At 41.8% G+C, this 15,873-nt stretch overlaps 1 protein-coding gene across 1 annotated transcript in view; it reads right to left on the reverse strand.

The window, feature by feature from the left end:
- PRKN (parkin RBR E3 ubiquitin protein ligase) overlaps positions 1 to 15,873 on the reverse strand; it is a 632,920-nt gene that overhangs the window by 11,986 nt on the left and 605,061 nt on the right. The window contains exon 10 of the mRNA XM_072332498.1: positions 4,959 to 5,045. Coding sequence (XP_072188599.1) covers positions 4,959 to 5,045 — 87 coding nt within the window. The remainder of the gene's footprint in view (positions 1 to 4,958; positions 5,046 to 15,873) is intronic.

Raw genomic sequence — 15,873 nt, forward strand, 5'->3', positions numbered from 1 at the left:
TGGCACTTCTGAGAAGTTATCAGATGGCTCTGTTTCACTGCTTATCACTTGCTTGAAGGTGTCTGACTGAGTTAGGTCTGAATCCTGCAACTGCAGTCAGGATCCAGGCATGTACTGATGAACTGGATCAGATCTGATAAAAAAAAAATGTACTTCCAAGCTTTGCTGCATCCCAGCTGAGGAAATGGAGTAATTGTGGTTTGTCCTGGGGGGCTCCTGGGCTGGCAGGAGCTCTGTGTAAGTTATATATTGCTAGTGGTAGAAAAACAGTTGACATTTGGATGCTGCAACAACTATTGAGGCATAGTAAAAACTGGGACCCAAATAACAAGCAGCTGAGGTTTGATTTGAAGAGGGCAGGTTTGGGGACTAAAAGGCCCGTAGGTCAGTCAGGCAGGACCTGCTCTTGGTGAAGCCACGCTGATTTGCTTGTATCACCCCTCTTTCTTCTATGTACCTTAGCATAGCTCCATGATCTTTTCCAGCATGGAGGTGAGGCTGACAGGTCAGACTCTGGGTCATCCTTCTACCCTTCTTAAAAATGGGTGCTATGTTACCTTTTTTTGAGTCACCAGGAGCCTCATCTGACTGCCATGGCTTTTCAAATATAATTGAAAATGGACTGGCAATTATATCGGCTAATTTGCTCAGCAGTCTGGAATGCATGTCATTGAGACCCATAGACTTAAGAATGGCTTAGGTTGGAGGAGACCTTAAAGATTATCCATGTTCAGCCCCTCTACTGTGGGCAGGGCTACCATCCACCAGATCAGGCTGTTCAGGGTCCCTGAATGCCTCCAGAGATGGGGGTATCCACAGCCTCTCTGGGCAGCCTGTTCCAGAATCTCACCATCCTCTGAGTAAAAAATTTCTCCTTAGTGTCTAAGCTAAATTTCTTCTCTTTTAGTTTAAAACCATTCTCCCTTGACCACTTGTGACAGGCCACATAACTTTTGAGAGCAACTCTCTGGTTAAGGCCATCCAACCAATTCTTTAACCACCTAATAGTCCAGCCTTCAAATTCATATCTCTCCAATTTAGAAATAAGGATGTGGTGGGAGATCATGTCAAAGGCCTTGCACAAGTCCAGGTAGGTGAAATTTGAACAGTAAGTCCCACTGTTATTGTAAATGGACTAAAAATAGTTCTTTGATGAGCTTGCTAATATTTTGATAAGACTGACAACAAAATCTTGACTTTGAACATGTATTGAACCTAGTCTGAAATGAACACCTTCAGTGGGGAGCAAGATACTTTCAGCTTAAGAAAATGGCAGACATTCACACAACCTATTCTGTACCTTATGTAATGGGAACTACTAGTTTGTAGCTGCACCAACACCTAAATATTTATGTTTAGTCCTGGATTGTCCTCAGTCATACAGTTAGCAGGGCTGGGGCTGCTAGAACTAGCTGAGCAGCAATTCATGCTTGGACTAAGAGTATGTATAACTTGATAGGATTTTAATAGCTAAGCTTGGAGCAGAAGGGACCACTCGGCAAGTTTTAAGACATTAGCCACCAGGGATGTTTTATCTAGGCTTTGGTTTATAGCAGTTGTGCTAGTGTCAGTGGTAAAAATCAAACTGTTCAGAAAGTTTTTGTGTGAGTTTAGCTAGGCTAATTTTAAGTTGTGGATTTAGAGAGGAAGCTGGTTTATGGCTGAATTCCCCTGTGTATGAGTGAGGTTAAAAGGAGCCAGGAAGCTTGGTTTTGTGGTGTAGATAGCAGGTGCTATGCAGTTATTTCTAAACCTAAATCTGGCTGGAGTCACCTTTATGGTATGATTGATTCCATCATATACACTGTGCCTTTGAATCCATCAAACACGATTACTTCTCACATCCTAATCTTCAAATAGCCCTAAGAAGCTGCAATGGTTTTAAACAAAGCTTGTCAGTCAAAGTTGGCTCAGATATATGTATTTTTTCCTCTAGAATTATGTAATATGCATTAAGATAGGAAATAATCAGAACATTCTTAGGATGAGTTTTCAACAGGAGATCAGGGCTAAAAATGGAAATTCAGTAGAAAAGAGGACATTTTATCCATCCCAATAGACTGCATAATATCTGCATATAGATATGTAAGACCTTAACAAACCAGTATTTAATGCTAGATTATTCTCTGCATTCCCATTGCTGGATTTATCTTTTTCTGTCCCAAACAACAAACAGAGAGGAGAATGGTTTGGTGACTGCATGTGTGGTTGACCCTTAAATCTGACTACTAGCTATTGTGGCAGAAAGATCTGCTTGTAAAATAAATGAAATGGAAAGGATCCTGACTATCAGAAAGGGGAAGAGCCAAACTGGAGGAACTTAAGCCCCAAAAGGCAACTCTGGAGATGCAGTATTCCTAGCTATCCTAGGATGGTCAAGGTATTCCTAGCCATCCTAGAGATGGTCAAGGTCATCACAGTCTGAAAAATAGTACAATTATAGCAAATTCTCAAATGCTCTCACACACAGGATTCTGCCCCAAAGAGGACAATAAGGACAAAAGCAGAAAATACAGGTGGATAAGTATTTAAATCAATTTCAGTGGAACAGATGAACCAATCCCACATGCACCTCTTTCTACAGAGGCTTTGTGAATGTTTTGTATGCATACACTCGTGATGTACGCAAGACATTTTTTTTACTGATGCAATTTAGATGAAAAGAGCATCTCACCAGCAGTTTGGCTGGTACTGCTTTAGCTAGCTCTACGGTTTGCTAGAAGCAGGTGAAAGCATTTCTTTAATAGCACATCACCACCTTGTGGAGGAGTTTGATCAGCGCATCTCACTTTCTAAGAACAAGAAGGCTGATCAAAGTCAATTGTCTTAAACACAAGAATCTGAATGAATTTTGAGTAGTCTGTAGTCTTCTCTGCACCGGGGAACAGATTTGCACAGCTAAAAGAGATATTCTGACACCACTGAACTATTCTTGAAACAGCTTTTTCAAGAGCACTGGAAATCTTTCACGAGCTGCTAAAATGTTCACTTTACACTGGAACATCAATAGTAAGCAACTTCCCAAGGTTAACAGATCTAACTGGGTACAGTTCCTGTGTGAGACTTGGGATCAGATGAATGTAGCACTCACACAATTATCAGGAGAAGCTAGGGCAATATGTAAGTCTTTAAAATAAACCTCTTCTTTCTACGGTCTTCTAAATTTTCCTGGCATAGCTCTATCTTTTGCCAGCATGGAAATCTTACAAGCTCTAATTTTCAGTGACTCAAAATTGGTGAAGCACTTTGTGCAGTGACAAGAAGACTGCTCAAGGATTTCAGTACTATAGGGAAGACTTGTAACATAAATAGCTTGGTGGATATAAGGCACACTCCTCGTGTTGAAATGTATTCAATTTTAGCTCTACATAATTTGGGTAAGGTTTTGAGCTTTGTTCTCCTGCTTCACCAAGTTATTGGATACTTTAATTTAAAAATCTTTCAATGTCTTTGTTGAAGCTATTTTGTGTTTATGTAGATGTGAATGGGAGCTGGAATGCTTTTCTAAGGCTGCTGCAAACAAAACAAGCTTATTCTTTGTGGAGGACAGCTAAGCTGCTCCATGTCATAAGCAATGTGAATGCCAGAAGTGTACATACGGCTTCAAAAAGGGAGTTGCACAAATATATGGAATAGAAATTTGCTGTTGGCTGCTAAATACCAAATTCTATACCTGAATCACAAGTCTCTAGAAGCTGGGAAAATATTCAGAGAACGAAGCATCATTATAGTCACACACTCCTCTCTAGACATCAGTAACTGAGAGCTGTCAGAGAAGGGATCTGGGCTAGATGGATTTTAAGTCTTCTACAATACACCAATTTCCAGGGCACTGGAGGCAGATGTCCTACATGCCAGGATACAGACTGTTTAATTCTGTCTTGATGAGCATTGATTCTTTTTTATAAAGCAGAGGAACTTCACTATAAAAGTTAAGGAGAAACACCTCTACATGGGTCATAGCCTCCTGCATTGTCTCCTAAGTATAGTAAATGAATCATCTCATGTTAACAGATGAGGAAGGTTCCCTTCAGGTTCCCAGCTCCGTCTCAGTCTCTGCATTCAAAGAGTGAGAAGCCCAAATGCCAGCTTCAGACAGAGCCTGTTTGTAGGTGCCGACAGGAGCTGCGCACGTGTAGCTGAGAGCTGGCCACACACCCTGTCAGCACCTGCTTACAATCTTGCATCTGCTGCGTTGAACTGCCTGGGGCCTGGGTTAACCTTACCGCTTAATATCGAACACGCCAGACATCTGAATTTCTGTGTTTTATATCCTAGAAGATCAGCCTGGCCATCAAGCAGTGAGGTATTTAGATATTTAAGGGGAACCTCTCCTGTTTCTTGTTGCTGTTGTTTGTTTTGTTTCAATCGACTGATATATCAGTCATGAAGAGTAGGGAAACTTCAGTCAGTTCAATCTCAAACAGAAATGCCAGGACAGAAAAACTGTTTCCTGTCCAGGGCTATAGCTACAATAGGCAAGCATTATGGAACAGCCTAGAGTAATTATCACCTAATAGCTTCTAGCTTAGGCAATCCATTTTTTATTTCTCTAAGCTAAAACATAAATTATCAACAGCACTTTCTCCACAGGCTCTATAAAAACCCTGTTATTCAGTCAAAACCCACATGATTTCCTGGCTGGTGCACTGAATATAAGCTGCAAGGCAGCAAGACTAAAGAAAGCCTTTCAGAGGCGTTCCCATTAAATAGACAGCCCCCAAAGCCCATTGGAAAGGGCTTTTCTTTATCAACCTTTGTGTGCCCCTGACAACTCAGCTGCTCTGTCAGTCAAAGAAACTGAAATCCACCACAGAGTCAACCCCAATGGCCAGAGCAATTCATCATGAACATAATTGTTTTGGCTTAGGATTATAATTAGGATCAACATAGCAAAATGTCACTCTCACTGGGCAAGGGAGAATGATCAAGATGCAATGAGTTGTGGCTATCTCTACCTTTTGGGCCACAGCTCCCTGTGTGCTGAGGAAAGAGCTGCATTCCTCTTCATGGTATTCTTCTTTACATTCACGGCAGAACACAAACTGGAAAACAAACCAAAACACAGAAGTGATAAAAACACATTAGGGATACAGACAGCAGATTACAAGCATGAAGAGTCATATAGCAGACAGTCTCTCGCCCTTCTCATCCCATTATATTCCCATAATCTTACAAATTGTGCATCTCACGATACAATCTGATCATTAACATGATAATTTGGCAGTTATTATCATATACTTCTTTGGTGAAAAAAAATAAATGCCATTACTAAAAATGAGATTTTGCTACACGGTTGGTTTAGGGACAAAATCATACCAGGCGCTTCTGAGTGTGTTTCTGTTGTAATGAAACCTATACAGGAAGGGTGGTGGCTGAAATAGGCAGTTCTGCTTTATAGTGTTTGATAATGGAAGCAGCCTATTCGTACTTCTGAGTCAAACGCATTCTCTGTGGAAAACTGTTACTGAATTTACTAGGAGATGATCATTTTATATACGTTATACAGAACACAGTTTTCTAGAAAATTATACCCTTGATGTGGACTTTTATAGACTGGTTTAAGAAGTTCTCAGTCAGAATGCAATGATAGATTACTTAGCATGGATCTTAAGGGACTCCCTCTAGACCCCTGTTAGATTTCTAGCAACTGTTCTGATTTCACCTTCCTTCAATAACATTTTTCTTTACATAAGAGTTCATTCTTTTGCAGATACATAAAGCAATTGTTCCTCCCTCAGTCTGAGCTGCCTCTCCTACCCAAACTGGTTCATATGTATCACATTCAATGCCTTTTTTTAAACTCTAAAATGAAGATATCTGTCTTGACATGTGTCAAAATCTTTGACTCATCACTGCTGCATTAAATTCTGTGTCCTTGCAGGTAAGAGGAAAAGTCAATAATGTAAAATGAGTCTCTCTTTTGCTGTTTTAAAGTCACACTGTCTTGATGCCAGTCTAGACTCTGAAAGATCTCTCAGCAGTAAGCTGTTCTGACTGGTATTATAAGCAAGACTGATAAAACAGCCTTGATTTTTAGATACAGAGCTGCATTTGCTTGTAATGAATAAAGGATATCAAGAGAACATGACACTGGAACATCTGTCTGACACGAATTCCATCTTTTCCAATTTCATTTTGAATTCTTTCAAGCCTTATTGTCACTTTTCTAAGAACTACTGAAAATTGTATTTCATTGTCATGCTAACGAAATGATGCTTTTATGAAAAGCAGCATTGTGCGATTCCAAAAGGGTTGAGTCTATTATACAAAAAGCCAGGGAAATTTGGAGTGAAGAAATGGAGTGAACGCTTTACCTTCCAGAGGTATCGAATCAAATCGCTTGCTCTCTTGCCACTTCACTCACTATTTTGTCAGTGATTTAAAATGTTTCCTTTTACACCAGCTGACATCGATCTCTTAATTCCTATGCGCTTCTTAGCAAACAGTAACAATGAAGGCAACTCTGCAAGGCATGCTATATGAAAGGTTGCACTTTTATAATACAGTATCGCGCAATTACAACAATTAGCACTCAAAAGTTTTTTGTTGCATTGTCCAAGCACATAGAGATGTACTCTCTCTGAATAGCTAATATCTCCAAGATTTGTTATCAATGGGCAACTGAAGTTATGGCCAGGCTTAAATGTACTTCTTTGGGTATGTCCTATTCTCTTTTTCCTTCTTGAATTTACTTCTTATGAATATGTCTGGCTGAAAACATTTGTCTGAAAGGGCTTTGTATAAAGTCGTGGTATCACTGCATGATCACAGAATGCCTCGGCTTCCTTTATTCTCTCCAATAACCTAAAATTGCAGTTTTAAATATTTCATAAATATTAATAAGGAGGATGTATTGAAGAAAGATTAAAAAACAAAACCAAAACAAAAGAGGGACAAATATATATTGCAATGATATTTCAGCTGCCTCACAATGTAGTTTAGGAAGTGCTGCTATTTATTGCAACAATAAAATCCAATAATCACATTCTGTATTATTTAAGGATGTGAAATGCATTTTCTCACTTTCTATTCTTACATTTAAACAAAAACTCTTCACGAGCAAGATCGATGTGTTTACCAGCATTTTCCTTAGAGGCTTGCTCTAGTGGAAGTGTGCACAAGTATATAAACTGGACTCTCCACTAACCACTTTGTGTCTTGCAAGTAAGCCCATGAGTGACCCTGTCACACGCTTGTGATGAGACACGGCTTAATTTTTTTTTGTTGTTGAGCCAGGATACTCTTTTCACATCTGATTAGATAATGGATGAGATGTAAAATCAGCTCTGTGGCAAAAGAACACCCCGGAGGCTGATAGGTTTGTCAGGATAAATAGGCATCTCCCAGCAGAAACACATTAAGCACTCCTTTTTTATGGCGAAGCATGTATCATAAAGAAAACACGTCATTTACAACAAAGAACGGTTTGTGGTAGCTCTATTCATTTTTTACATTCAGACATGAAAAATACAATAAACTTTCAGTAATGAAATACAGCAACCACAAAAATGCTGTCATTTAACTTGTATTTTGTGGCTGCATTAATATTAACTTTGTTATTTTGCCCTTGGAAATAAAAAGATCTAAGCTGTTAACTCGGGATTTAACACTTTTGCATACATTTAACATTAGAATGTGTTTAAAAATTACCCTAAGTAGTGCAGTTACTAACAACAGTCACACTTTCATTCCCCTTATTTACTGAAAAACTGGCAGATTATTGCAATAACACAAACTGCTCAAGAACAGCATATTTAGCACTTACTATTGTTACCCTTGAAAGATTCTTCAGTTGTAAAACCACTAGCACAAAAAATAAATCCCAAAGGTCCCAAACCTACCCTTTAGGCTTCTGCATTAAAATGAGGATTAGCAGGAAAATTCCCACAGCACTTAAGGGATTTGGGCACTGGAAATTAATATAACCTGTGTGCATGCTATTACGGGCTTCGGAATATCTGCAAAAATGTATGAGATGGGCCCAAGCAGAAAGCCTGAATCCAAATTACCTCAAAACAAGAGGTATTAAAAATCTCAACAGATCCTGTTTTGAAAATCCTCCCATCTCTATCATCACTCAAACAAAAGGTGGAATTGGTCCAAACTCTGTTCAGTTGAAGGGAATTTGCACCACAGAGGAGACCTGTGCAGGGTGCCACAACTGGTGCTGAAAGGAACACTGGATGATAAAACTGAGATTATAGACTCAGTTATTCCCGATCAAGCCACTCATCAAGTTTAAAGTTTGGAAGGGAGAGCAGAATGTAGCGCTTATTTTAGAGGAAAAGGACTCTGTCATTTATATGCTGAGCTGTTTGGTTTTTGGTTTTATTTATTTATTTATTTGAAACAGGATTTTGCCTTTTTCAAAGATTTGCTTTCTTTTGTATTAGGCACCACAACTCTCATTTTCTTGCCTACTGCATATGTCTCAGTTTTCACTTCTAGCACTGATAATATCTCCTTATAATGCTTGCAAAGTATTCCTGCTAAAATAAGATTTCTTCCAACTTCAATTCAATACTCAGTCTTGAATCCCTGCACAAAGCTTCAAGTTTTGGCTCCCTACTTTTAGGTTACTTCTCAACTGAAGGCTCCTTTTCTTTCTCATTTTCACCTCCTCTCGAGTGTACAACAAAACAAAGGCAAATTTGCTGAGGTAATCATAGCTGAGGCTTAAGCTGCATCCCTATGGGTGCACTGTTAGGGGCTTCAGTGTATGCTGAGAACTCAGGCGTGCACCCAGATTTCTTACCAGCCTCATGTAGTTTTGGGCTGCCAAGTTTTCACTCTGACATCTACCGCTATTAGCTAAACAGAGTACAGACTATGCGTGACATACAGTTTAGCTAAAACAAGCAATCAAGTCCAGGAAAGACCGACTAATACCACTACTACAGTGTTCTAATGGCCCTTCTAAATCACTCTTCCCATTCCCAAGTAATATTCATGGCACTTTTCTGGGGAATGGCTTTTGTTATTAATTATATTTGGCTAATCTTTGTGATGTTGCAGCACTGTATCAGTGAAATCTATTCTGGGTCACAGTCAAGTATTGAATTGTGACAGGTATCCTATCAGCCCCTATTGAGTGCTGCTAGCAATACTCTGCTGATCATGGACTACTTTCTGTGACCTGTCAGTTTTTAAAGCTCAGGACCACTGGCCAGTGAGGCATGCATACTCTGCCACCTGACAGCGATGAGACAACGCTACTGTACACATCCTAAACATTCCAGTTAGAATTCAGTCCCCCAAAAACCTCTATGGATATATTTTGCTGGCCATTTCCTTATCAGGATATTCTGCAGTTTGAAGTTTTGTGTAATTACTTTTCTTATCAAAATCATAATCTCATGGTAGAATGAAATCTGATCTGACCTATTGTCACAGCAAATATGCTGACAACCAGCTTTATCAAGATTGTTTTTTCTTCTCTGTTCTTTTGCGTTTTCTCTTGATCTTCATTCACTCATTCATTGCTGGCTGTCTCGGCCAGTCAATACAGATGAGAACTGGGAAAATTAAAGCTACTGAATGAAGGCAGGATCAACACCCTGACTGTAGCGTAAAACTAGCATGCAAGAAGGGCTACGTTCTCTCAAAACTATGACCATATCGCAGATCCATCACCTTCCATTTAAAATGCAGGGATCACAACTTTTACTTTGCTTTTCCAGGAAAACATGTATTTCAGGAAATAAAGCTTCAAAACATCCACCCATTCCTTTCTCTAAAATCAAGTCCCCCCCAGACCTCTAAACAAAACAGAACAGCACTAAGTTACAACAACAATTCAAGCTAAAGGCGAAATAAACCACAGGTGACAGCAGTTAACTGTGCTATTTAAAGAGCTGTCAGAAAACGCATGCGGAGGGCTACTGGAATAGAAGTGAAAAATATATTTAAAAAAGAATACAAAGGAAGCAATGCATTATCTGACATATGTGGAACTGGGTAGATTCATCTTCACATTTAAACACATTTTTGCTTACATATTTCACATCAAAGCAAAAAAATTATCATTCTGTGATACTTGTATGGCTTTGAATTTCAGAGCATTGGAGCATCTTGGAACTGCAAGTGAACCTCACCCTACTTCCATGAAGCAACAAAGCTCTACTACTTCTACTTTAGTGACTGGAGCCTAATTCATAAAACCCCCTTAGTCACAAAACCTTAAAATGCGATGATGTCAATTAAACTGACGTGAAAACCTGAATGTCATTGAGGACAGACTCCAGAAAGACCAGTTCAAGATCACAAAGCAGCACTGTAAGGGAGAACATTTCCGATTTTTAAGCATTGGATACTCTGCAAATAATCTCAGAGCACTACTTGAAAGAACCACACGCTCTTTCCATACAGTCAAAATTCAGCCTGTGGTTCTGTAAAAAATGAATACTGAACTGGAAAAGGTTTTATCATACATACATGGGTTGCTCCAAAAGAAATGCCTCCTGTTTATTTTCATGGAAACTACAAACAGATACAAAAGGGCACACTATTCGACAGAGCAAATTCTCAGCTACAAAACACTTCAACACAGTCACCACCATTAGCTGTGCATTTCACCAGCAATGAACAAAAGCCTGCATTCCATCTGCACCAGAAGAGTTGATCTGCTGTCGCTTTCGCCTCTGCTGAAATGCACCACCCACAACCTCACTGTGCTCACATCCACTAGTTGGTTTCCATCAACATTCAGCAAGTGTTAATTAATGTCAGTGGGTTTCATTTTTTTGACACGGAGGAATTCAGTTTCACACCTTTGCGTCATCTGCACTTCCATGTCAGATGCCATTTTGTCAGGCTGCACCTCTGCTGCTGTCTCTCATACTGCAACAACATGTAATGGGATATTGGTGGGAAGGTTCAACCTCTACTGCCATACCACTGACATTCGCCTCTGATGTTGCAGCCAACGTAATAAAATAGGAGGCATTACTTCCGGAGCATCCCTTGTATATACTCTTATTTTGAATAAGAAAGCAAACTGATTCTTGGCTGGAGTTCAAATCTCCGGAAACAACTACAAAGCTTTTTTCACTTTGAAACAGTGCACTCTATTACTTATTTCCATCTAAAGTCAGTCAACCCTTAAAAAACAACTACAAACACCAACTAAACAAAAACCACACAACCAAATGTCATACTCCTTGCTGTGCCACCGCTGTGAACCACACATTTTAGATACCGGACTGACTTTGCCTCTGGCACTTCTATATCCAGCACTGAGTGTGAGACCACCAGCCACATGCCCTGTCTTTTGATACATTTTGTGCTTACAAGCAATAACCTTTTAAATCAGAATATTTACCATCTGCAGCAGCTACAAGCACTTAGGATTTGTGGCTTTGCCAATTGTCAGTTACAGAAAACCTGCAAATACTACAATGAAGATAAATGCCACGGTAGAAAAAGCATCCATTTTTAATGACACCTGTTTTAATAGATATAATGCAACTGAAAAGCACGGTAGTGCTCACAGAGTAATTTCGGTCTTTTTCCTTACTATAAAGTACACTCTCTTACTATTCATAGTTCATCTGAAATTAAACCTTTGTGAGGTGCATGACAATCTGTCAAAACATGGTATCAAACATATAGCTGCAGTTTCTGTGTAGCTTTTGCAATTGAAAGGCAATTTACCATCAATATTATAAGAAGCAATTTTCTATAAACATTAAAAGCTTTAAGTGTAGGTCTGCATCAAAATGTCTTAGAGATTTCAGTGCTTTTCTTTTGAATCTAAAAGTGAAAGCCTCTCTTCTGACTCTCCAAAACAACCCACAGGCTTATTGCCTCATGTCTAGAGGGCAGCATGCACATGCAGAGACTCTGTAGTGAGTGATGGTGAGTTGGTGTCTGCAGACCTTCCTGGAGCTTGCTGTGCATCAAACTGCATTAACCTAGGGATAGCCCGGTGAAACAGGCAGACAACCCCACTCAGACCTCCCTGGATTTCCTGTTTACTGTTTTATATGGATAGGCAACCTTCTTCACCCAGCTCCTGTCTGAATGCCCAGTTCTCTGTGGGCTGCAAAGGATAGAACAGAAGTAGGAAGCTGAGAGAAGCCTAGGCACTTCTCTCAGAAGAAATGCACAGCTTTTACTGTGAGCAGAATAATCCTGTACCCTGGAGCACTGGGAAGAAAAGCCCAGACTGATGCTGACCAAGCTACCTCTGGAAAAGGAAGCCAAATAAACATAAAAGCAGGCAGATGTCTACAGCAACAGGATGATGAACACAGCAAGATGCTCCTGTTCCTAATATTCACCTCACCTGTGGGAGAGCTCCCATGAGCTGAAGAGAGCCAGGCTTCCAGTTTGTCATACTGCAGGGACAGCGATGGGGAAATTTACACTTATCTTGAGATGCTTTTAGAATGTCTGAGACAAAACATTCTATAATGCATAGAACAGCACATATTGTGCAGAAGATGTAGCACGCTATAAGCACGATGTCAAAAATTGACTTATTTTTTTGGAAAAAAAGGTGGTTGGAAACTCTATTAAAAAATCATTTAAAGTCTGGAAAAGCTGTTATTGCTGAATGCATGTATCTGTTCACAACAAATGTCACAAAGAATTCTCTCTTAAGGAGAGAATTGGGTAGGTTCATCCAGAGGGCTTTAAACTAGTTATGAAGGGGGGTGGGGCAGTAGCTGGGGTCACCAAAATGGAAACTGCATGCAATGTCCCTGTGCTTGCAGGAGAGGGGTATGCTTCTAAACCCCTAAGGTCTTGGCCCTTGGTGAAGGAGGAGGATGACTTGCCTCCTTGTAGGAAAAACACGAGGGCTGGTGTTAAGCTGGTGGCTGTGGAAACGCCTAATAGTAGTCACAAGGCTATTAGGGCTGCTGCTGATCGCAAGGAGGCCAAGCTCAGGTGCCTTTATGCTAATGCACGCAGCATGGGTAATAAACAAGAGGAGCTGGAGGCCATTGTTTGTTCAGAAAATTTTGATATAGTTGCCGTCACTGAAACATGGTGGAATGACTCCCACACATGGAGTGCAGTGATTGAGGGCTACCAACTTTTTAAAAAAAATAGGCTAGGTAGGAAAGGTGGTGGTGTAGCTCTCTATGTTAAAAAAGATTGTGAATGCGTGGAAATCAATAATGATGATGACAGGGTTGAAAGCTTATGGATCAGAATAAAAACCAAGGCCAACAATACCGATGTTATTGTGGGAGTTTGCTACAGGCCACCTACCCAGGATGATGAGGTGGATGAGATGCTTTATAGGCAATTGGGGGAGGTCTCAAGGTCACTCCCCCTCATTCTGGTGGGGGATTTCAACTTCCCAGACATCTGCTGGGATTACAATACAGCAGACAGGGAACAGTCTCGGAGGTTCCTAGAGTGTGTGGGAGATAACTTCCTGACACAGTTGGTGAAGGAGCCGACGAGGGGAAACAAAACTCTGGACCTGCTGTTTGTTAACAGAGATGGTCTGGTGAGGGATGTAAAGGTTGGAGGCCGTCTGGGACAAAGTGATCATGAAATGCTAGATTTCTCGATCCTTGTCGAACCGCGGAGGGGAGTCAGCAGAACTGCCACCTTGGACTTCCGGAGGGCGGACTTCAACCTCCTCAGGACTATGGTTGAGAGGGCCCCCTGGGGAGTATCTTTGGAGAGTGTGGGAGCCCAGGAAGGTTGGGAATACTTTAAGGAAATTGTCCTAAAGGCGCAGGAGCTGACTGTCCCAAAATCGCGAAAGATGAGCCGACGGGTGAGGAGGCCGGGCTGGCTGACCAGAGACCTTTGGCTTGATCTAAAGAACAAAAAGAGAGTTTACGGTCTCTGGAAGAATGGGGGAGCTACTTATGAGGATTACAGGTTTGTAGTGAGGCTGTGCAGGGAGAAAATTAGGAAGGCCAAGGCGCAGCTAGAACTGAGCTTGGCTTCTAAGGTCAAGGAGAATAGTAAATGTTTTTATAAACACATCAATACCAAGAGGAAGGCTAAGGAAAATCCCCATCCCTTGTTGGATTCTGAGGGCAACTTGGTCACTGAGGATCGGGACAAGGCTGAGGTACTTAATACCTTCTTTGCCTCGGTCTTCAATAGTTATGCTTGTAACTCCCTGGGAACGCAGCCCCCTACACTGGTAGACGGGAAGGGGGAACCAAAAGAGCCTTGCGTGATCCGTGATGAGATGGTTCTGGATCTACTTAGAAAGCTGAATGTTTATAAGTCCATGGGGCCGGATGGGTTGCACCCTAGAGTTCTGAGGGAGTTGGCGGATGTGGTCGCCAAACCACTGTCCATAATTTTTCAGCAGTCTTGGCTGACTGGGGATGTCCCGGTGGATTGGAGACTGGCAAATGTGACGCCTATCTTCAAAAAGGGCCGGAAAGATGATCCTGGCAGCTACAGGCCCATCAGTCTCACCTCGGTGCCTGGGAAGGTTATGGAAAGGATAATCTCAGGTATCATCATGGACGAACTAAAGGTCAGCCATGGGATTGGGCCTAGTCAGCATGGGTTTATGAATGGTAGATCCTGCCTGACTAACCTGATTTCATTCTATGACAAGGTGACCCGCTTAGTAGATGAGGGAAAGGCTGTCGACGTGGTCTACCTGGACTTCAGTAAGGCCTTTGACACTGTCCCCCATAACATTCTGGTAGAGAAGCTGGCTGCCCGTGGTTTGGATGGGTGCACGCTCCGCTGGGTGAAGAACTGGTTGGATGGCCGGGCCCAGAGAGTTGTGGTCAATGGAGTGGAATCCAGTTGGCGGCCGGTCACAAGTGGCGTCCCCCAGGGCTCGGTGCTTGGGCCGCTTCTGTTTAACATCTTCATTGATGATTTGGATGAGGGGATTGAGTGCACCCTCAGTAAGTTCGCAGACGACACTAAGCTGGGAGGGAGTGTTGATCTGCCTGAGGGGAGAAGGGCACTACAGAGAGACCTGGATAGACTTGATCGATGGGCCAAGGTTAATGGAATGAGTTTCAACAGGGCCAAGTGTCGGGTCCTGCATTTTGGTCATAACAACCCCAGGCAATCCTACAGGCTTGGGGAGGTGTGGCTGGAAAGCTCCCAGACGGAAAGGGACCTTGGTGTGCTGATGGACAGTCGGCTGAATATGAGCCAGCAGTGTGCCCAGGTGGCCAAGAAAGCCAATGGCATCCTGGCTTGTATCAGGAATGGTGTGGTGAGCAGGACTAAGGAAGTCATCCTGCCCCTGTACTCAGCATTGGTGAGGCCTCACCTCGAGTACTGTGTCCAGTTTTGGGCACCTCAGCACAAGAAGGACATGGAGGTACTGGAGCAGGTCCAGAGAAGGGCAACGAGGCTTGTTAAGGGCTTGGAGAATCAGCCCTATGAGGAGAGACTAAGGAAGCTGGGGCTGTTTAGTCTGAGGAAGAGGAGGCTGAGGGGAGACCTTATTGCTGTCTTCCAGTACCTGAAAGGTTCTTACAGTGAGAGTGGGGCAGGTCTATTCTCACTACTGACTTGTGACAGGACGAGGGGAAATGGCCTCAAGTTGCGCCAGGGCAAGTTTAGGTTGGATATTAGAAAGAACTTCTTTACAGAAAGGGTGGTTAGGTACTGGAATGGGCTCCCCAAGGAGGTGGTTGAATCGCCATCCCTGGATGTGTTTAAGAGCCGCTTGGATGTGGTACTCAGGGATATGATTTAGCAGAGGTTTGTTGTTGTGGTATTGTTTTGTGGTTGTTTTTTAAGAGATAGGCTACTGGTTAGGCTGCGGTTGGACTTGATGATCTTCAAGGTCTTTTCCAACCTGAGTAATTCTATGATTCTATGATTCTATGAAAGAAGGAATTTTACTGCTTGTGGCTTTAGCTCTGCCTGTAGCAGCTTTGGAGCTCAATTAATACACCCTTGCACAGTAAG

This window comes from Excalfactoria chinensis, chromosome 3, assembly GCF_039878825.1.
Source record: "Excalfactoria chinensis isolate bCotChi1 chromosome 3, bCotChi1.hap2, whole genome shotgun sequence".
NCBI classification, from domain to species: Eukaryota; Metazoa; Chordata; class Aves; order Galliformes; family Phasianidae; genus Excalfactoria; species Excalfactoria chinensis.